This window comes from Ahaetulla prasina, chromosome 7 (genome assembly GCF_028640845.1).
Source record: "Ahaetulla prasina isolate Xishuangbanna chromosome 7, ASM2864084v1, whole genome shotgun sequence".
Lineage (NCBI taxonomy): Eukaryota > Metazoa > Chordata > Lepidosauria > Squamata > Colubridae > Ahaetulla > Ahaetulla prasina.
The window spans coordinates 70,835,301-70,857,789 of NC_080545.1; the positions used below are offsets into that span (position 1 = coordinate 70,835,301).

General features: G+C 37.6%; 1 protein-coding gene across 9 annotated transcripts in view; it reads left to right on the top strand.

Annotated features, from left to right (window-relative positions):
• RBFOX2 (RNA binding fox-1 homolog 2) overlaps positions 1-22,489 on the top strand; it is a 230,781-nt gene that overhangs the window by 102,049 nt on the left and 106,243 nt on the right. The window contains exon 1 of one of the 9 annotated variants that reach the window (XM_058191236.1): positions 4,489-4,719. The exons of the other annotated variants lie outside the window; for them this stretch is intronic. Coding sequence (XP_058047219.1) covers positions 4,705-4,719 — 15 coding nt within the window. The 5' untranslated portion in view covers positions 4,489-4,704. Of the gene's footprint in view, positions 1-4,488; positions 4,720-22,489 lie in introns of those variants that run through there. 9 annotated transcript variants of the gene reach the window in all.

The following is a 22,489-nucleotide window of genomic DNA, read 5'->3' on the forward strand; positions in this document are numbered from 1 at the left end:
ATTTGTCTGTGCAAGTGTTACAGTTACATAGTGGATTTCTGGGATACAATTGGTTAAAAGTAGCACAACTCCTCTCTTTCATATCTTACTGCATTTATATATTTGAAAAGTGAACATATTATTAGTATTGCATTTAAATGATTGAGAGCTTATGCTTTTCTTTTCCAATAGCAAACTATTTATATTTTTTAAAATAGTAAGTGAAAAATCGTAGTTGATAGGCAGATTTATATTCACATACGTGTAAAAAGGAAATGAAAGTAGATACTGTATGTAAGTAGAAAGCCAGAACAATTGGAATTCAGTTAAAAATTACGCATATTAGGAACAGAAATGATAGTTTTAAAAAGTGCTTTCAAACTTTTTTCTCAAAATGAAAACACATATTTCTGACTTAGAGTCCAAAACCTTGCACGGGCCTTAGTGGAGAGACAAGCTTGGAGCTAGTGTTTAACTAGTGTTTAACCGTGGTGGCTCAGGCTGTAAGATAGCCTGTTATTAAAACACTGCAATTACTGCAGGCTCGAGTCCCACCAGGCCCAAGGTTGACTCAGCCTTCCATCCTTTATAAGGTAGGTAAAATGAGGACCCAGATTGTTGGGGGGGCAATAAGTTGACTTTGTAAATATACAAATAGAATGAGACTATTGCCTTACACACTGTAAGCTGCCCTGAGTCTTCGGAGAAGGGCGGGATATAAATGTAAATTTTAAAAAAAAACTTTAAGTCATACCGTACATTAGCCAAAAATGGCTGCTGTCAAAAAGCTAAGCAGGATTATGACTGGTTTATACTTGGATGAGAGACCGCTAGAAGATAACAGGGCTGCAGATTACACTACCAAGTTGAAAAAAACATCTCAGGAGAAAGCTATAGTAAAACGCTTCTGTATTGTCATGGTGAAAACTACATGGACATGTATGGAACTCAACTTGAAGGAGAGTTTATCTTTGAACTGGAGTTTATCAAAGACAGAAATGGTGTTAGATACTCTAAAGATTTTCTTTAATGTAGACATGTAAACTTGCTGGAAGAAAGAATCCAATAATCATCAATTTTCTATATAAAACCAGCTGTCAAAAATCAAATTTCTTTTTCTTTCTTTCTTTCTTTCTTTCTTTCTTTCTTTCTTTCTTTCTTTCTTTCTTTCTTTCCCTCTCTCTCTCTCTCTCTCTCTCTCTCTCTCTCTCTCTCTCCTTCCTTCCCTTCCTTCCTTTTCCCTTTCCTTTTCCTTTTTCTTGATAGGAAATAGATAAGATAGAGGCAAAATTGGATATTAATATATGCTACTGGGATTAGAAGAAAAGCATTGGTAGAATTCAATCATGATAAGATTATTTAGTAGTAAAAAGATAAGCATCCTTCTTCATCCGAAAAATATGTAACTCCAAAATAGGTGATAATAATTTCTTATTGCCACATAGATTTTGCTATAAAATGCTTAAATCCAGATATTTCCAAGTCATATTAAAAAAAGCAGTAGTTGTGTTTGCTATGAGAAAAATCCCACATGATATATTTTACTTCTTAACTGAGGTAGTATTGTTCAGAATTGTGTGACTTCATTCTGTTGAATATATGCAACGTTTAATATGCAGAACTTGAATTCTATTATTTTGATTTTTTCCCCTGCCTATGAGTCAGTGTTAACTCCTGCAACTGCCTGGACTGAGAGAGAGCGACTAGTTTCATTTACAAGGCAGGACTAAAATTTGATTTCTGTCCTAGTACCTTAACCACTACACCAAACTGTCTCTCTAATTTGACAATATCAAACCTAAATCTTGTGTCCTTTATTGTTTTGTTTTCTAAGAAATTTTGCAATAAAAATGATTTGTTGTAATTTCTCATGGATCTGGAAATAAGAAATCTCTATACTGAATTTGATTTAAATGTGAGTTCAGGGAAAGCTGTTTATTTGTATTCCTGTACATGATTCTCAATGAGGAATTAATCCTTGATCATAATGAAATTGCAATATGTTCTCTCTACTGAAATTGTACTTATAACCATTCGTTTAGTGACTGTTTGAATTTACAACAGCTTGTGGCTGTGTTTCACACTTACAACAGTTAACAACATCTCCATGATCACATGATCAAAACTGGGACGCTTGGCAACTGGCATGTGTTTATGATGGGTTGCAGTGTTCTGGGGGTCATGTAATCACTTGTTGCAACCTTCTGACAAGCAAATTCAATGTGGAAGCCAGATTCACTTAATAACCGTGCTACTAACTTAACAACTGCAGTGATTCACTTAACAGTTGTGGTAAGAAGGGTTGTAAACTTAACTGTCTTGCTTAGCAGTGGAAATTTTGGACTCAATTGTGGTCCTATGTCAAGGACTATGTGTAAAAGTGGCACTGAAACACCAGACACTACCTGAAAGAAGATCCTTCAAGAATGATCTTCATAAGAAGTCACACCTTGTTTGTAAATGAAAGCTTTCCTTGGTCAGATACCTCCCATTTTTATTACTTTCATTTAACATAAGGCTGGATCCACGTAGTCTGCTGTATTATAATATTTTGTATTGGTAGCGCACTGTCCTACCCTCTCTGGGATTAGTGTCCTTGACCATTATGACACTACTTCCTGCCTTGCTATTCCTTTTCTATTTATTTAAAAGGAACTTTGGGATTAATAATTTTTTAAGAAAATGTATCGCATTAGAAAGCATCTGTCTAGTTTGGTTCACAAATCATATTGAATTTATTATTTATTTACAAAATTTATATGCCACCCAACTTGCCTAGAGGTATTTTTTTATTAAGACATAGGTCATTTGTTTCTTTTTGCTTATCGTGTTGTTTGACTCTAGCTATTATGGTTTGTAAACATATAGTGAGTGAAACTAACCAATTATTTATTCCAGAAATCGTAATTAGCATTATAGCATAGCACAGAACTGGGTCATCTTTTCTCATATTAGTATTCTGTTACACTATACAGGCAGACTCTTGCTGCTCTAAAGAAGGACTTTGGTCAAACACTCAGTGCTCATAATACTGCTTTTCTACAATCCTATGAGATTTACAGTTGGGAATAAGAAAAAGGTATATAAATACCAACAAATATATACTTAAATATCCACAGACATTATTATTTTGGTTGTTCTTTCTCTCTTTGTTATGAAGTTCCTGGGTCCCCTGGATTCCTGGAGGTCAAAAAATACAAAATCTCCCATAGCACAAAAGAAGCAAAGCTTAAGCCCTGAATGAAAAGCAAGAAGTAAGGAGGCAGTTTCTAATTCTATGCAAGTTAAAAAGACTTAATAAGGTTGTTATGATGCTCAAAAATAATTGTTAGCATAGCTTATGTTGTTCTTTGAGCTCTCTGCTCTAGTTTCAGTAAAGGATTGATCATAGAATGAAAATGGAATTAATTACTGCTTTATTTTAAAAATTGCTTGTCTGTGGCAAGATTGCTTTCCCTCAACTAAATATAGATTTGCACTGTTGACATTCAGAGATTTTTTTCATTGCTAATCCTTGGATTACATGAATTGTGCTTAAAGTAGCTATTTAGAAAGCTTGGCATAAGGCAGAAGCAATAAGATTTACCGTATTGAGCCTCAGAATCAAACATGCCTCTTTCTCAACAGGGAAGCAAACCTGTTTTCCCAGTTTGCTGGAGCACTAGTTGGAAATGGAATTTATGAGATAAAGTGACACTTATCCTTTGGGCAGTGAAGACGGGGCCTGTAGGATCTTGTTTTCCAGACCTGCTTTACAGTTCAAGAATATTTCCTTTGGGAAATTACCTCTGATGGTTCTGCTATTGAAATTGTGGGTTAGGATATGAATTCATATGCTGTTACAAGAGGTATCCCAGTCTTTTTGGCAAGCATGACGCTTGGAACCTAGTACTTCCTGCAGAATTTACTACTACATCTACTATTTTCTAGAAGAAGATGAGCACAAAGTAGAAACTGCATCTCCCCCTTCCTTTTTTTTAAAATTGGCAGTAGGGAGCTAGTATTATCCCTCTAACCTCCAGCATATTTTACTAACTGTCCTTTTGGTTCTGGCATTCTTCTGGCTGTCTCTGTACTTAATCCACTAAGAACTCTATTTACAAATACATATTAAGGGCTAGGTAAAGAGATTCGGTAAGCTGACTAATGGCTGTTGATGGCTATAGGCTTTGCTAGGGTTTGGCAAGACTACGAAATGATGTTCTCAGAGTTTTTTCATGATTGTTGTACAGAAAAGCAAACTTGGAAAGTATTGAAAAGAAGCTTTTGCTTTTCTATCCCGAGAGAGACAGGTTTCCGTTCACCTTAAAAGAAGCTTTATTTTAATCATACTATAGCTTTAGGAATTAGCTTGTGTTTATTGCTGACTCCACCCTGCCGTGCCTGTTGCAAGAATCTGAAGAAGCAATTGTGTTTTTAGAAGCAGAATGACGAGAAATTCCCCAGAGGCAAATGGAGAGTGTGAGCTCCAAGTACACCAATAGAGACGCGCGCGCAGACACACACAAGGGTTGGGAACTCCCAAAGATAGAGAACGAGAAAAAGAGAAAGAGTGGAAGTGTAAACAGGAGAGCCAAACAAAGTGAGAAGTAGGGGAAGAGAGACCACCTTTATCTGTTTAATTTCTATCTTCCCTTCCACGTTTTTTGGTAATCACTTTTTAGTCTGGTCTCTCATTCTGGGATCAACTCCATCAGGTTCTGGGCTGGAATTGCCCAAACTGACATGATGTACCTCTGGGTGAGTAACGATTTGTACGAGCCAACACGCTTTGAACAGAGAAGGTGTGGAAAGTTTCTCTCTAAAAGTATACAGCTGCTTCTTTTGAACTGTATTCTTTTCAGGATTTTCAATGTACTAAAAAGTTGCCCTTTTGTAAACATAGAGAGGTATATGCAATTGAATATTAACTCGCTACTGAATTTTTAAAATTTTGTTTCCTACTGAGACTACCCTAGAGAGAGTGCTGTGATCAGTTTAGAAGCTGTCATTTCCTGATTGCCTGTAGGTAGGAAAAAGAATTCTCTTTTTCTCAAAGGTGTCATTGACGGTAATAAACTCATTATTCTGTGATGGCTATTGTGATATGACTGGAGGACACAACTGCAGGAAGGGGAAGGAACTAATCAAGGTGGTGTAATTGTGTATAGGAAGGTATCTGTCTAATACTTTGCTGAGATTGTCAGAAATAGGTCAGGCAAGGGGTAAGCTTTCTTCAGTGACAGATACTGAGGTTGAGTTACATATACACATCAAATTGTGGAAAAACTGGAAAGCTTTTGATGTGAGATTGTTTGTTTTTGATACTATCTGCTACTTTATGTTAAAACCAATGTAATCTACAGGCTTGGAAATATTCTAATGTTTATATCTATGTTGTGGAGAGGTTCATCTACTAATTTCTGAAGTTTTAATGAAGCAAGACAAACCCTACTTTATCAAACATGAACCATAGAATTTTAAAAGTGTTAAGTAAAAAAAATTAAGTAAAAATGTAAGTTGAAATACCTTATATCAGTGATTCCCAAAGTGTGAGCCGCGGCTCCCCAGGGAGCCGCGCTATCGTCATGGGGGCGCCGCGGAATATCTGCGCCCGCTGGGTCTGGCGCTGATGCGCCATTTCTGGGGCGTCTGGTGCGCATGCGCAGTTGCAGGTCGGATTTCCGGGGGAGCCGCGGGCGAAAAAGATTGGGAACCTCTGCCTTATATTTTACAATAGTATCTCGGATATTTTAAATACGTAATGAGTAAATATACAGAAAAATAAATACCTAATTATCTAATTCTGTTCATTGATGCATTTTTTTTCTAGACAAATGAACTAGACATGTTTTTTCATGGAAGGGATATGTGAAAGATAAGCATGCCCTGCAGACACCCTTTTGTTTTAGTTTTTTAAAAAAAACTATATTGAATCTTTTTTCTCTCAAAATTTATATGGGCATATAATATTATATGTAAATATTATATGCATTAAATTATGCAATATAAATTATACAATAACAGATAATATGTTTTCATATTTTCAAACCATTCTTTGTGGTTTACACTATATTACATTATGACTTTTTCCATCTTTATTAATACTTTACTGTTACTTCCAAATTTGCTTGGGAATTGTTTAGGGAATTTATTTTCTTTGACTAGCATGATAAATTTACTAAAATCTGGTTTTACAATTCTCCTTAATTGTAAAGTTACTTTATCTATCTATCTATCTATCTATCTATCTATCTATCTATCTATCTATCTATCTATCTATCATCTATCTATCTCCCATTTTATTGCTTTTACAAATAACTCGTGGCATCAAACATATCCAACATATACCACCTTCCTCCTATTTTCCCCACAATGACATCCCTGGGGTGGTGGTGAATTGGGCTAAGAGAGAGTGACTGGCCCAAGGTCACCCAGCTGGCTTTCATAGCTAAGGTGAGACTAGAACTCACAGTCTCCCAGTTTAATTTTAATTTCTTAAAACTTGTACCTAAAGAAGAAGAAACAGTTTCAGGAGCACTGGAATTTGATTTGCCTTTTCTGTTTTCATCTATTGTGATTGTACCAGTTTGTAGCCAGTGTTTCATATCTGGAAACATATCCTCATTGCATAAATATTCATTGAACCTAATGAAAACAACTCTAATACACAAATACTGCAGGATATCTCTATCTAGGGTTTATATGATATATTGTATTTAATATTGTGAGGCTGAAAAATTATGTAGGAAAATCACAATTTGTGATGTCACTTAGAATGATTCCCTTAGGGATGCTGATGGCATGGAATTTTTTTCGCTATGAATGCCCTTAGCACCCATTTTCCTCTGCCTGTTTGCCTTTGCAAATGTGATTCTCATGTATGTTTTCTCTGGTGGAAATCCACTTCTAGGTTGATTTGAAGTACCCATATAATTGCAGCTGACTTCCTTTCATAATTCCCATACAGCTCAATGGGATTTATTCCTAGGTAGGTGTGCACACTGCACAAGATGTCACCTTAATGATTACTTAGAGCTGCACATATGTACACTCAGGTATAGTTTACAAGATGGAAAATGAAGAGGAAGAGAGAGACTCACCTTGATTGCTCTTGTACTGCTTTGTTAGAAACTCTTTGAAAGTTAACAGTTAAATTGGAAAATAAAAATGTGAAATACATGTGAATTAATTGAGGGAATTCTCAAGGAAGTATTTAAACAATTTGTACTGAATTCCTAATGGTATGTTGAAATGTGGAATTTAAATGAATGCCGTAAAACCTGGACAGCAAGAGGAGTGTACATATATCAGATTTTTGAAATTTTTCAGTAAATTATTGGATCCTATATGAAAGAGAAAGGAAATCATGTGTTCTCTGATTTAGAGAAAGCATATGATAAGGTGAATTGGTTTAAATTATGGACCATTTTTAATGATATTTTCTTTTTATTTTCTATTTTCCTCTTGGTTTTTAAAGTAAGATTTTTATAGGCAAGCGTATATATGGAGAGGTGAAATAAAGATGTATTGCTTGACAACATGAAGGTGTATGTACTTTTTATGCAGACAATGTAAGAACTAGAATTATTTGCAGTGAATGTTAATTTGTATAATATAGCAAGAAATATTGAAGTGAAAATGTGTTGAAGACAGGTAGTTCTGTTTGCAGGGAAAATAAAGCAATATAAATGGTAAAAAATTCAGAATAAATATATGAATGGTAGAATGCTTAACTGATGCTTTACTAAAGATCAAAAAAGTGATGGAAAGCAATTTAAAGATATACAAGTGGTAGTAAAACGATAGTGAGTTTATTGTAAGGGATGAATGTTTGCTGAAGAATTAATGACTTCCATGGGAATTATGAGTTTCTCTCAGATAATCTCTGATAAAGTAATTTCTTTTTTTTAGACAAGTTTTATTTTTAAAAATTTATTTCATCATACATATTTTATCAACAGAGTGTCATATCTTATACATCTTATACATAATCAAAATCATCATTATAATATATCTTGATTTCCTGTTTTTTCCAGTATTTTTCTCTTTTGTATAATCCTTTATCACAAATCTATCATTTTTCTCCATATCTTATTATTTCAACTTCTGCCATATTAATTTCCCCCCCATTATTTTTTTTATCATTTTCAATATTATATTTGAATACCATCACTTTACACCTTACATTTCTTCTCAGTTACAATTGCTCCAGTTGTTTACAATCTTTCTTCATTTCCGGAAGTGTCTCTCTAATTTCTTCTTCCCAATCATTAACAGTAAAACATTCATCTTAATTTGCATTGTTATCAAAATTAATGATATTATTAAATTACTTATTTTCACCTTTCCATCTGCTGTGACTTATCACAAACATGTTCTATTTCTTCTTCTTTGCAAAAATAATTACTTTAGTAATGTCAACATTGTTATTTTTTTATACAAATTAGCATTTTAAATGTTCATTTTAATTTACATTATCAAAATTAATAATATTGTCAAATTACTTATTTTCACATTTCTATCTGTTAAGATTTAATATAGACAAATTCTGTTCATTCATCTTTATCATATAATAATCATTTTCCACCATATCTTATTTTTTCTGCCACGTTATTCTCACATATTTCTTTACCATTTCATTTTCAATGCTTTCATCTAGCTAACATCACAGTATATCCTATACTTGTCTCTTCCCACTACTATAACAATTAAAATTTCATTCTAATTTAAAAAGCTATCAAAAACACTATTATTATTTTCCCCTTTCCTCTCTGCTCTTTTGACATTCCCAAACATTTCTGTAATATTTTCTGATTTCTATTTTTTGATTCTTTCTCTTCAACATTGTTAATTTCTTGTTTCTCATTTAAGTTTCCTTCTCCCAACTCCTCTTCCTTCCCTCCCCCCCCCCGTATTTTTAAATGAATTTTCCATTTCTTTTTTGCCTATTAAAGATTTATGCATGCTTTTAAACATCAAAAGTAACTCTTCATACATCTGCAACTCCATTTTATAAAAATTTAAAAGGTTACTAATACCTCCCCAATTATATATCTATGCACTTGACCAGAATTTAAAGTCTATATAGTTTTCTTGTATATCCACTTCTTTTCTTCTTTCCTTCTTCGATTATTCTTTTTTTCTTTAAAATTAAAATGTTCTTCTCGATTATTAATTATCCAAATTATAATCCAATTATGAAGCTATCTTCCAGAAGAGAAGGGAAATAAAACAACCACCCAGATGTAAAACACAGTCACTCCTTAAATGTTCTCTCAGTGTCCAACTTATCTTCTTTTATATGGCCAAGGTCGAAATTTCCAGCTGCTATTTCTTCTGTTTTGTCTATTTGAATAGAATATTACAGTACTTTTTTCCCCCTCCAGCAGATAGTACTCTCCGTTTCTACTCCGTTACCAAATAGTCTATTTAATCCAATTGTTTATCCAGTAATTTATAAAAGTTCTATTGTAAATTATTGTTATCTTCCAAAAATCAATTTTTTTCCCTTTTAAAATCTTTTGCTTTTCCCTATTTTCCAAATCCAAACTTCCTCTTAGATTCTTTATATTACAGTTCACACTTTCTCTTTGTTCTCTGTGTGTGATTTTTTTCCCCTTAAATGCCAGATAGCCGCTAGTCCAAGCTCCGGAATTTTTTTAAAACTTCAATTTCAACTTTTCTTAGTATAATTTGGCATGTATCTCACCCAGTTCTAGCACTCCATCCAAACGGTACCCCTGCACAATTCTTCAGTTTGGATGTCCCAGCTTCAAGTTGTCCACCCTATGATGGCCACTGCTCACACTTCGGGAGAGCTTTTTCTGTTCCAGCGAGAAAATTGCCAATTCCTTGCGGTCCATGAAATGCCTCTCCTTTCTTCACCATCCCTACAGGATGGCTATGGCTCAAAAGCCTCCCAGCATCTGTTTGTCTGGCTGGATTTCACATGGCTCATCAGAGCCCGCTATTTTCCAGTCCGTTCCCGTTGCGACATCAACTGGAAGTCACGATGAAGTAATTTCTGAAGGTGGTCATATGCTAGGCTTCATAAATTGCTTATTGACTGATTGTTCAACAACTATTTGAGGTTATGATGGCACTAAAAAAGGAGATGTATGCTTGGTCCTCAAACTTGTGGCACTTAATCTTGTGATAAGATAAAGTAAAGATAAAGAGTAAGACATAATAATATAAGGTAAAATAGAATGCAAAGATGTAACATAGAATGAATATTAAAGTTAACTGTATGTGTTTAAATGAATTCATCACCTTTGCATTCAATCCCAATGTGTTCTTGCTTAAAGCAATAAGCAAAAGCGAAGTGTCACTTTTTCTCCCTTATTGTCTGAGCAGACTATCAGCTGGCAATCTTGCTTATTTCCCTCCTCAAGATGGATGAGTCTGGCCACAGTAACCATTTTACTTAGCATATTGCTCACAAACTTATTCAAATTGCCTGAAGTCTTGAGTTCTTTTCTGGGCAGATTTTGTGGTGGTGACTGAGCATTCTCTAGTTTTATAATATTGGACTCCCTTCAATTTGTAGATTCTGAAGTGGATAGGGTGCTCTCAAGTACGACACTGAGCTTCATTCTTGGCATTTGGAAGATAGCGATGGAAGAAGACTTGAAGAAGTTGGTAATGCACCCCTTCCTTAAGGGAGCCTCCTTGATGTTTGACATTGTTGAGTTGGTGCTGGAGATTTAGAGTAATTTGAAGGAAATGGATTAAATGGATTATTTCCACTCAAGGTTCAGTCTTGGACATGAGAGGCAGAATTGGTTCTTTTAGTGGATAATTTTTGTTGGAGGCTTGGTGCAGATAGCATATGTATCTTGGTCAGACTCATGAGTTTTAATATCATCAATCATGTGTAATGGTATGTGGGAATGATCTTCGGGGATGAAGTGAATGTCAAGACCTCAGACAGCACCCTGGAGGTCGGGGAGCTGGTTGAGGTTTTAAAGCAGATTTGGGTTAATGTCAGGGTTCCAAATAACACCCTGAACAAAAGAAGGTTCCGAGCCTAGCAGTTCCTCAAAATTCTATTTTATTAGAGATGTCATATTGGCACATCTGGGAAAACCCAAATCTGAAAGCTTCCAGGTTTTCCCCACCCAAAAGAAAGTCCAAATCCCTTCCCCTGCACATGGTCTATCACATGGTCCAGTCAATGCACTATCCTAACTAGAGATACCTCCTAGTCACGCCACTCCAGGTGCAGGCTGAATGTCCTTGACTCCAAGAGAAAAGAATGCTATTATGGCTAGATATCTCTCTAACTCCATACAAACCCCCCTCCCAGTTTCCCACAGCACTAAGTGTGGCAGCCCTGAAGATTCAAAGAAAAAGATGGCTTTCAGGGATGACAGTGAAGAGATGCCGCCTGGTGAACAATCAGATAAGAGATGGAGGAGCCCACAGTTACTTAATGGTCAGGGGGAAAAAAACTTAGAAAGCACCTGCCATAATAGATTAGAAGGGAGGCTTGTAGCTTCAGGTTTGTAAGATTCTGTTAATGTAGCCTTATAATAAAGGAGAATTAATCAATGATATGTTTCCTGTCTGAATTACCTGGGAAGTCATCAATTCCTGGCAAAAACTGTATATTGCAATGGTTGTTTCAGGGTTTCATTTAATAAAATTTTATTGTGTTATATTGAATTGATAATATGATTTAATTTTCTTACTTTACTCTGGACATTTTACTGTGTATTTGTTGTATGGTCATAAGCTTCAAGCTCGGGAAAAAATCAATACAATTTTAATAAATAACATTTCATATACTTTTTTCTGCATTTTATGAAGGGCTTTCTCTGCCTTCAAAGGGAATACTGTGATGGGTATTATATGTATATATTAAATATGCCAGTATAAAGTTTGAAGAAAAACTTAAATACTGACTAATTGATCCTTATCTGTTTCCTGTAGGCATTAAGATATCTTAGATCTGATAATTTTGAGTGTTATAGGTGAAAACTAATACTTTAACTTGTGCTTCATATCTGCTAGCAATCATTTCGGAGTCCACAGTCCACATGCAATAAGCTAGTGGTAACAATCCCCATTAAATAGGTCAATGCAGAACTGGATATCATACTGAGGATACCATGTCTGAAACCATTAGATGATCTTTTCTAGAAGTTTCATGGGGATGGTGAATAGTGGTAGGGAAAAGACCAACCCTTACACCTTCCTATAGTGTATAATTGTGTATGAAGCTAGCTCAATGATGAACTGCTTTGGAGAAGCTACAGTATTTTCTGTCGTGTTGCTCTGAGTCTCTGAGCACATCATCACTGTTACTCTGGGGATTAAAAAGACAAGCCTGGGTCTTAGCAACATGCTCTCACTCCTTGTGCTATTTCATTTGGTCTTTCGTAGAAGGTACCTTTAGTGAAATGAGTAAATGATCATAGGGAGGTGTTTACAGAGTGCAGTATGTAACCATCTGTGTTTTAAATATCGTACAGACTTTATTGCATGGGATATGTAGCTCAAAAAATTAGAGAGGATAACAGAATGATGTAGTAATATAGGTGATATCTGGGGGGTGAATATAATTTATCTCTTTTGAATAAGTGCTTAAAAATAAGATGGACATATTCCTTTTATACGCCAAAAGAAATGGGACTGTTTCCATATTTGGTAGGAGCGTTATTGTACGTGCTTTATATCAGTGGTCCCCAGCCTTTCTGGCTCTGTGAATTGGTGGCAGCAGCAATGGTGGCGGCGGGGAGGAGAGGGGATGTTTCCGCACAAGCAGTGGGCAAGTGCACAAAGCTCCATTTGCACAAGCAGCAGGCATGTGTGTCCTCCGCTTGCGCAAATGGAGCGCACATTGCTGCAGCTTTGAAAATGGATTTTTGCTTGTTCTCCCATTTCTTGCACAGCTTATTATATTATCTATCAAACCAAGAACACTCTGTTACTAAACCAGTGGTTCCCAACTTTATTTTTCTTTTGCAAAACATTCTCATCATGAAAATCTTATTAGTCAACGAAGATAAATATGTCAGGAATTGGTTACGTGGCACCTATAGGTATTATGGCCCATTACAACTGAAGGTGCAGGACTTACTTCAGAAGCTGAAATTCCATTTAGAAAAATCCAAGATTAAGGATTTATGTACAGGTAATCCTCGATTTTTGACTGGTGGCTTAGTGACCATTTGATTTACAACAAACCTCCCATAGTTACTTATGACCTGTTTCTAAAGTTACAGTGACCTCTTCTCACCACATGACCGCATGTGCGCTCAGCATGTACACTCAGCAACTATCCCGTATTCATAGCCATTTCCCGCCTGCTGCAGTCACATGACTGTTTTACGATGTTTTCGCTGAAAACTAACATTTACTTCTGATTTTTGGCAGAAATAATAATAATAATAATAATAATAATAATAATAATAATAATAATAATAATAATAATAATAATAATAATAATAATATTTTAATTTATATACCGCCCTTCTCCCGAAGGACTCAGGGCGGTGAACAGGCAAATAAAATACAAACAGAAACATACACCATAATTAAAACAACCCTTAAAAAACTGATTCAAAATTAGCCAAAAAATTTAAAATAACCTTACACCCCATAAAAATTACAGAATTTAAAACCCACTATTTTAAAATTTAAAATTTAGAATTTAAAATCAAGCCAGTCCAGCCAAACGGAATAAATAAGTTTTAAGTTCATGGTGAAAGGTCCCAAGGTCAGGTAGTTGTCGAAGCCCGGGGGGAAGCTCGTTCCACAGGGTAGGAGCCCCCACAGAGAAGGCCCTCCCCCTGGGGGCCGCCAGTCGACATTGTTTGGCTGACGGCACCCTGAGGAGTCCCTCTCTGTGGGAACGCACCGGACGCTGGGAGATAGAGGCCGGCAGTAGACGGTCCCGTAAGTAGCCCGGTCCTAAGCCATGGAGCGCTTTAAAGATGGTAACCAATACCTTGAAGCGCACCCGGAAAACAACTGGTAGCCAGTGCAGTCTGCGCAGGATAGGTGTTACGTGGGAGCTTCGAACCGCGGTCGCTTAATGACTGCTGCTGAAAAGATAACAAAAATGGGTCTGGTCACATGGTAACCTGCTTTATGACTGTCATGACTTACAACTGTAATGGAAAGGTTCCATTATGATCATAGTCCAAGAGTTACCTGTAGTCCTGTACAAATTCTGCTTACATTCAGGAAGTTAGATCCAAGGCTGGAAACTCCTATATAACTGCATGTGTAAGGGCTGACAAGCTTTTTCAGCCTGTGCTTTGAATCAAGTTGCCTCAGCCAGCTGCATTGCAAGAGGTGGCTAATTACCTGGCTGCTCCAAAGCTGCAGGTTCATTTACTAATAGATCCTACCCTTTTCCAGTGCGCTGCTTGGATAATCCAAGCATGGGTCATCTCTCATCTATTTGCCAGAGACTGAGTTTTCATTCTTTAACCACGCCTCCTCTGCTCAGCTGAGCTTCAGGTTTTTTTCACTCAGTCTAGCTATAGAGACATGTGTATTAGTCCTCTGGCAACTAGATTGTGTCAGATCACTCACAGCTTGGATTTTTCGGAATTGGAATTTGGCAACTGAACTTTTACTGTCAGTGAGAGCTGCGCACCTGTGATTACATTGGGGGAGGTTTCTCTATCACCTGCTCCACTGCCGGCAGTCTGAAGGGCGTTGCTGGGGCTCCAAGTCGCATACCACCAACCAGGACTTCCAAGGGCAGTGTTCTGGAGTTCTGTTCCTTCCCGGGCACCTCCGGACTTGTACTTGGCTGCTGGTGAATGAGCTGGTTTCCTGGTCCACCAGCACAACTGCCACCACCATCGCAGCTCCACCTAGAAGAGCGGCTCTGCAGTAACTGCCCGGCACACCATGACAAACTCCGAGGACCAGGTAACACTTTGCGGTGCTGGGAGAGCTAGATTTAGCTTTTGCGCCATTTTGCTTGTCTTTGGTGATCCATGACGGCACTGGAGAGCGGTTTTCCTGCTCAGATGCCGTTTTTTGTTAACAATCCAGCCACGGAAGTGCTGTGAGAGGCCTTTACTCTTGCACCAGGACTGGGAGCTACCGTTTGGCCAGAAGCTTGGTTGGAGAGCAGCGAGAGCTAGAACGGATGACAGAACTGAGGGAGACTTGCAAAGCGGCACTGAGGGAGTTGGGCTCTACTCCCATGCCATTATTACCTGACTTGCAGCCTACGCCAGTGCTGGGAGGGCGAGTTCACTCTCATGCTACCATTTGATTGGCAGACGGACATAGCAGCGCAAACAAACAGGTTTGATTCTTTTTGTGCAAGAACTGCATTGCTAAGGCCTTGAATCCAGCAGCTAAGAACACTGGTAGCACAGGAATTATAACTTTGGGGTTTTTTTGGTCCCCTTCCCTTATCAGGGCTGTAATCTCCCATTGGCCTGTAAGGCCTCAAACCTTGGAACTTACTGTCTCCACTGCCGGTAGGCAACCATACTAAGGACAGGGCATACCATGGCAGACTCAGATCGGTCTTCGGACATGGAGCAGGCTGCTGCCCCCACCAAAGCCCACAGGCCTAAACATCTGGGTTCCAAGGGTTCTAAGGCAACCACCAGGAGTAAAACAAGTAAGCCCAGACCTTCGACATCTCTTCCTTCTAAAATATCATCTGTCTGCAACAAGGACGCTAATGTAGAGAATCAGCAGGCTTCTATCACGGGAGCCATCTTGTCTGGTTCTGGTACATTGGTTCTCCTACCTCACCAGATGGTGGAGTGGCTACAGGGTTGGGTTACAGATGGTACTGGCAACCACTACCAGTCTAGGATTGGGGTTGCACAAAGAGATCCCTTTGCCTTGCCTGGCATGATAGCAGCTGGCCTGCAGGTGGCACCCGCTAATAGGCATCAGGGTCTAGGGGCGATGTTCACTCTGATAGCAGGGCTCCACGTAGGGGTGGGGCATGACCCTGGCCAGCCTTCTGACAATCAAGGTCTCATCACTGACGCGATTTCAAAGATTATTGCAGCTGGGATTCAACAGGGCACTCAGGTTCCCTCTATGTCAGCCCATCCACAGTCATAAATTTCGACACATATAGCTACCATGCCTGGTTCTCTCTATCAACAGGATTCCATTCACAGTGCAGATTCCTTAATGGGGGATGATTACCAGGGAGACTTGGAGTTTTCTGAGGATGAGGAGATGTTCCTGGAAAGGCCGGCCTTCATGGGCCTCTTCCATCCTTCCATCTTCAAGCTTCATAAAGCTAAGGTGGTGACCAATCTTGGCATCACAGAGGGCCCATTTGACCAACTCCCGGGATCCTCTAACCCACATGACGACCTGTTGTGACTCCGGCCCCCGAGCCTGTCCTCATGGAGGAGGATGACTCTGAGAGTGATGGGGAGGAGCCGACAAGGCCTCCCTCTCCCGGACCCTCCTCCTCCCTGGCAACGCCTCAGGTTCCAGCTGCTGAAGATCAATCCTGGATTGACCCAAGGCAGTGATGAAAAGATAAGCGTGTGCAGCAAAGGAAGAGGTGTAGCAGGCCCAGATATTGCTGAATCACTGAGCCACACCCCACAGGGGATAAAAGCAGGTGGAGTTGCCATCTGGCCCTTGTGATGGACAAAAAGATACCAAGTATGAACTGCAGATCGGTTGTTTGGGAGTTAAAAGGCCTGGACTGTGCAAAGGATTTTTCTGTGAGCTCTTGGCAATGGATTTTGGACACGTGGGCTTCTGTCTCCGTAAGAGATAAGGAACTCAGAACTTGGCAGGCCTTTGCACTGTCGCTGCCAAGTCTGTCATCCACTACAGAAAGTCTGAAAATTGAAATCGATCAAAATATTATTATTTTCTAACATTTCCTGGATTGTTAAATGAGAGCCCCTAAGTGTGAGATTTGGTAATATGAGCTATTGGATATTTTAAAAATCAATCTACCTGTTGACTTACTTATCTTTTGGTAGTCCCCAGATCACATTTCATTTAAAAGAGGGGTGTCTAGCCCTATGGCAATTGTTAACATTTGTTCTTGTTTGTTCTTAAGTTTGTTTCTTAAACTATTAACCTTTTGCCATATTCACTGAATTGCTGGTATGCTTATTATTTTTATTGCTTTTATTTTGAAAATATAAGAAGCTCTTTTGCTGTTCTTAGCAAGAATTGCTCATTCTGACTTTCTATTATTTTGTATATTCTATTATACATCCCAGCTAGAAATTATGGCACTTTTTTTTTTACTATTTAACGACATTGCTGGTAATACAAAAACAAAGCTGCTCTCACTTTAATCCTATTACAGGATGTTGATCTGAGGACTGCTGGACTTTTAGTAGGATTTTGGCTTTAATCCAGTAAGGATCAATCTTTCCCTGATTTTAAATCTCTCTTTAATCTGGTTAATTGTGCCAAGCGCTTTTTTTTTTGTACATTAACCAAAACTGTCCTCTTTTTCCCCCCTCTTTGAAATAAATTAGGTTTTTATGGAATATGTAGTGGTAATCCACTGATGAGCAGTTTTCCCAGTTTTTATTTCAAAATACTCGGTTGTTGCAAAAGCAAATAATGCCAGGCAAATCTTACTTTATTCTTTGATAAAACGACTAAATTAGTGGATCAGCGAAATGCTGTGGACATAGTATATTTGGATTTAAGTGAGACATTTGACAAAGTAGACTACAACATACTTCTTGTACCAGATGGATTCATAACTCGCTGACCAACTGCACTCAACATATAGTCCTCAACATGGAGGGAGGTATGCAGTGTGGTATCCCATGGTTCTGTCCTAGGTCTATACACTTCAATTTCTTCATAAATAATTTAGATGAGGGGATGGAAGGGGAACTCATCAAATTTACAGAAGCCAAGCTGAGGGGAACAGTCAACACCTTAGAAGACAGGCTCAAGATCCAGGAGGATCTTGACAGACTTGAGCACCGAGTCTTATTGAACAAAATGAAATGGTGAGAAAAGTAAGGTTTTACACTTAGACAAGAAAAACCAAATGCACAGTTAGAGAATCACTGATACCTGGCTCAAAAGCAGTAACTGTGAAAGGGATCAAGCAGTTCTAATCGACCACCACTTAAGTATGAGCCAGCAGTGTCCTGCAGCTGCCAACAAAGCCAACACAGTCCTAGGCTACATCAACAGAGGGATAGTATCAAAATCACATGAAACACTCCATGGCTTAGGACCGGGATATTTACGGGACCGCCTACTGCCATCTTGTATCTCCCAGCGACCTGTGCGTTCTCACAGAGAGGGACTCCTTAGGGTGCCGTCAGCCAAGCAATGTCGACTGGCGGCCCCCAGGGGAAGAGCCTTCTCTGTGGGGGCTCCTACCCTGTGGAACGAGCTTCCCCCTGGACTCCGACAAATACCTGACCTCCGGACCTTTCGCCGCGAACTTAAGACTTATTTATTTCGTCTTGCTGGACTGGCTTGAATTTTAATTTTTTAGCCGATTTTATGGGGTTTTAATTTTTACTAATTTTTAGGGTTACTTATATTTTAATATTGGGCCAAATTTAATAAGTTTTTTAATGTTTGTTTTTAGTATTGTATATGTTGCTGTATTTTATTTTGGCTGTAAACTGCCCTGAGTCCTTCGGGAGAAGGGCGGTATACAAATTATATTATTATTATTATTATTATTATTATTATTATTATTATTATTATTATTATTATTATTATTATTATTATTAATAATAATAATAATAATAATAATAATAATAATAATAATAATAATATTTATATAAGTATTAGTACCACTTTATACTGTTTTGGTAAGATCACACTTGGAATACCGAGTCCAGTTTTGGTCACCACAATACAAAAAAGATATTGAATCTCTAAGAAAAGTGCAGAGAAGAACAACAAAGATGATTAGGCACTAGAGACTAAAACATACTGTATTTCCCCAAAAATAAGACCCTGTCTTGTATTTTTTTGAACCCTGAAATAAGCGCTTGGCCTAATTGCCATGTGCTCAAAAGCCCAAATTGGGCTTATTATCAGGGGATGTCTTATTTGTGGGGAAACAGGGTACAATGAATGGTTGCAGGAACTCTAGTCTAACAAAGAGAAGAAATAAGAATGACATGATAGCCGTTCCAATATTTGAAGGATTGTCACAAAAAGGGAGTCAACCTATTTTCCAAAGCACCTGAGAGCAGGATAAGAAATAATGGATGGAAACACGTCAAGGAGACAACCAGCCTATAACTAAGGAGAAATTCTCTGATAGCCAAAACAATTAATCAGTGAAGCAGCTTGCCTTCTGAAGTTGTGGGTGCTCCATCACTGGAGATTTTTAAGATTGGACAGCCATTTGTCTAAAATGATATTAGGGTCTTCTGCTTGAACAAGGGTTTGAACCAGAAGACCTCCATATCTATGATTCTGTTATTTTTTTTTTAGAAATACCCTTAAATCAAGATATGGAAAAGGTAGGATTATTTATCTCTCAGGTAATTTTCATGCTTGGAGAAAAAAATGACCTTGGAATATTAAAGCTTTTGGGGTAAACATTGTCTTGATAAAAGTTAGCAGTGAAGAAAAAGAAGCTACAGATGAGATAATGAGAAGTTTCTTTTATTGGTAGTGGCAAAAAACCGGGTTCCGAGAACAAAATTGCCCTGAATTAAGGCAAAAATTTTCTTAAATCAGTACCTTTATGCAGACATGCATTTAGCAGTTTAAGGTAATCTTGAAAATTATGCATTCAAACTTGATGTTCTTTATTTTCTATTAGTATTGTCTGTCAACCACAAAAGCATTTTGCTTTTTTTTATGTACTATTATATGGAGCTTTTGTTTTTTTGACAGATGGCTTCTGGCACAAGAAATAAAAGAACTAGATAAAACTTAAAATATTTATCTTAGTTGATAAAAATAGGAATAAAAGTGCTTAAAAGTATCCAAAGTGCATTGAACAAGTATTTTGTAAATCAGTAAGAAATGATCAGTTCTAACACCAACGTGTTCTTGGATCCACACAATTCTTCCAAACTAAATTCTTCTATCTAAAGATGCACTCATTTTAAAAATAAAATAAATCTGACTTACTGAGTCACTAAAATGGACTGTATTATTTTTAATCCTCCATTAAACAGTGTCTAGAATGAGAGTGAACAATATTGTGCACGTTTGATTAAAAAGAAGAAACCTTGTTTTGGGATTGCAGAAGATTTTCTTCTGGTTGCACCAATGTTTTCTTTGTCCTGAATCTTTAGGAATCGGCCTTCATTTCTTAGGGGAACGATTACTATCTATAGTAGCTTTTTGTGATCACAGCAATTCCTGAATTTGGGGAGTTGCAATTTGGGCCAGAAGGTGACTATTCCAGTCCTTTTTGTCTTGTCCAGAGAAAGAGGTGTAGAAAAACTTTGATTTCTAATCCGCTTTATAAGAAGCTCCATATCAGGGCTGCACAGAAACATCCACTCAAGCAGTTTCTTTATCATAAAGGGGATTTTAATTAAAACTGTTCTCGCATCATGAGTGGAGTGAATATCCGTGCCAACCAGCCTTGTATTGGACATTTATCTCCTTCAAACCATATTACCAATAATTGTTACATTAATTCAAAGTCAGAGAGATTAGGGGTCTGAAGTGGGCAGACTGCTGTTACTAGAATAGGGAGCTCCATACTGCTGTGTTGCTGATATGAGGTCCCTTCGTTTTGAGTAGGAGTGAAAAGCAACTGCTGTAGACCTCAGATGAATTTAATTCTCTTTTGTATAGGGTGGTAGAGTGTGTCATAATCCGGCAAGCTAATAGGCAGAGTCACATATCTGAACATGCGTCTGATCCTACATTTTGCTAACTTGTCTGCTGAGGTTTACATATAACACATACAAGTTGGGGTACTGAGAAGGTAGAGGGAAGAGTCAAGTAATGTTTTGAAAAGTCATGCAGTAATGCTGAATTTAAAATTGGAATGGTTACTTCTGGGTCCATGAGTTGAGTGGTTTGGGGAGAAAGAGATTAAGTTTTTCTAAAACTATGTATGAAAATTTCAGAGAAAGTGGAGTTGGAGAGTATGTACCTTATGGTTCTCATCCCTGACCCAATTTTTCCCCTTTTAGAATCCTTGAATTGTTCACTTTGTTTGCTAGGAAATAAAATTTGTAGAGGGGTGCATAGAGTAAGCCAGGGGTCTCCAACCTTGGTCCCTTTAAGACTTGTGGACTTCAACTCCCAGAGATCCTCAGCCAGCTTTGCAAGTCTTAAAGGGACCAAGGTTGGAGGTCCCTGGAGTAAGTAACATTGTGGCTAGTTTTATTAGTGTGATTTAGGTAGGATTGTGGTGTGGCCAAATAAAAACCAACATTCTAATCTACATAGGGTGATGCTGATACCACCCTTCCCTCTTACACATCCACGTCTTCCTTTTCTCCCATCGTATCAGTGTAAAGACTTTTCTGTTTCTTGTGGACACTGTTGTACAATCATTGGTAGGTTCAAAAATTGGAGTTCTCCATATAATAAGCACAATTTGTAAATCTGCCCCAATGAAGAAGAGTCAAAACAGAAGCAGTAAATTTCATTTTCAGACAATGGAATGATTTACGTATTTCTTGTCTCTTTAGGTTCAGCTGTCATTAAAATGGGCTCCAGGTGTGCTTTGGAGACACGGGTTCTTGTTAGATGTTTTAGAATTTTAATTTTTTCTTTTTTCCTCTCTTATCTGTGAAGTCATTGCAGAATACAGAAAGTATTACCTGTCAAATTTTACTCTTGCTCAAAACTTGTACCGGAAAGCCAAGAGCTGGAGATTCAGGATTATAGTTCTGTTAAGATACTTTTATTGCAGTTATTAGAAAAATAATAAAAAGAAACCACACATCATATACTCCAGTGTTCAAATCCTATCTGTAGAAATCCATGGCTTCAAATCTTGTCTTTTCCCCCTCCTTTTACATCATAATTGAGTGAAAGCTGTCAATTTCTTAATAGAACAGCTGGTTGCTTTTGACCTTACCAACACGAGCCCTCAAACCAACTTATTTCTGAATGACATCCAACCCCAAAATTGCCTTATTAAGATTGGTTTTTGAATTATAGTAGAATATTAAAAAGTTGCAGTTAAATCTAATTAACTGTGTATTCATATTTTATCATAATTCATTTCCTGCCATCTGCCTTGTCTTGTTCTGGCCCTCTGAGACAGAGGAATACATTCCTTAGTCTGTAGTTTTTACTGCCAAATCCTGTTCATTAACGTCTTTCCATTCTTAAATATTAGCTTTTGAAAAGGGCTTAAACATTTAATACAGGAAGTACCTGTGTACCTTGAGTCTTTTTGATGTAGTGTAATGAACCGGATTTGTTAAGTGCTTTGAACAGTTTGTAGAAATACTGAAATATGAGCTTAATTGTAAAGCAATGTTAGAATTTCATCATGATAAAACATTCAAGAGTGAAGCAAAGCTTTATTTTAAATCTCTCTCTCTCCCCACCCCACGCACACACACACTTTTTCATGTTATTTGTTAAAAGAATTTATTTTATGATTTATGCACTAGGGAATTATTAT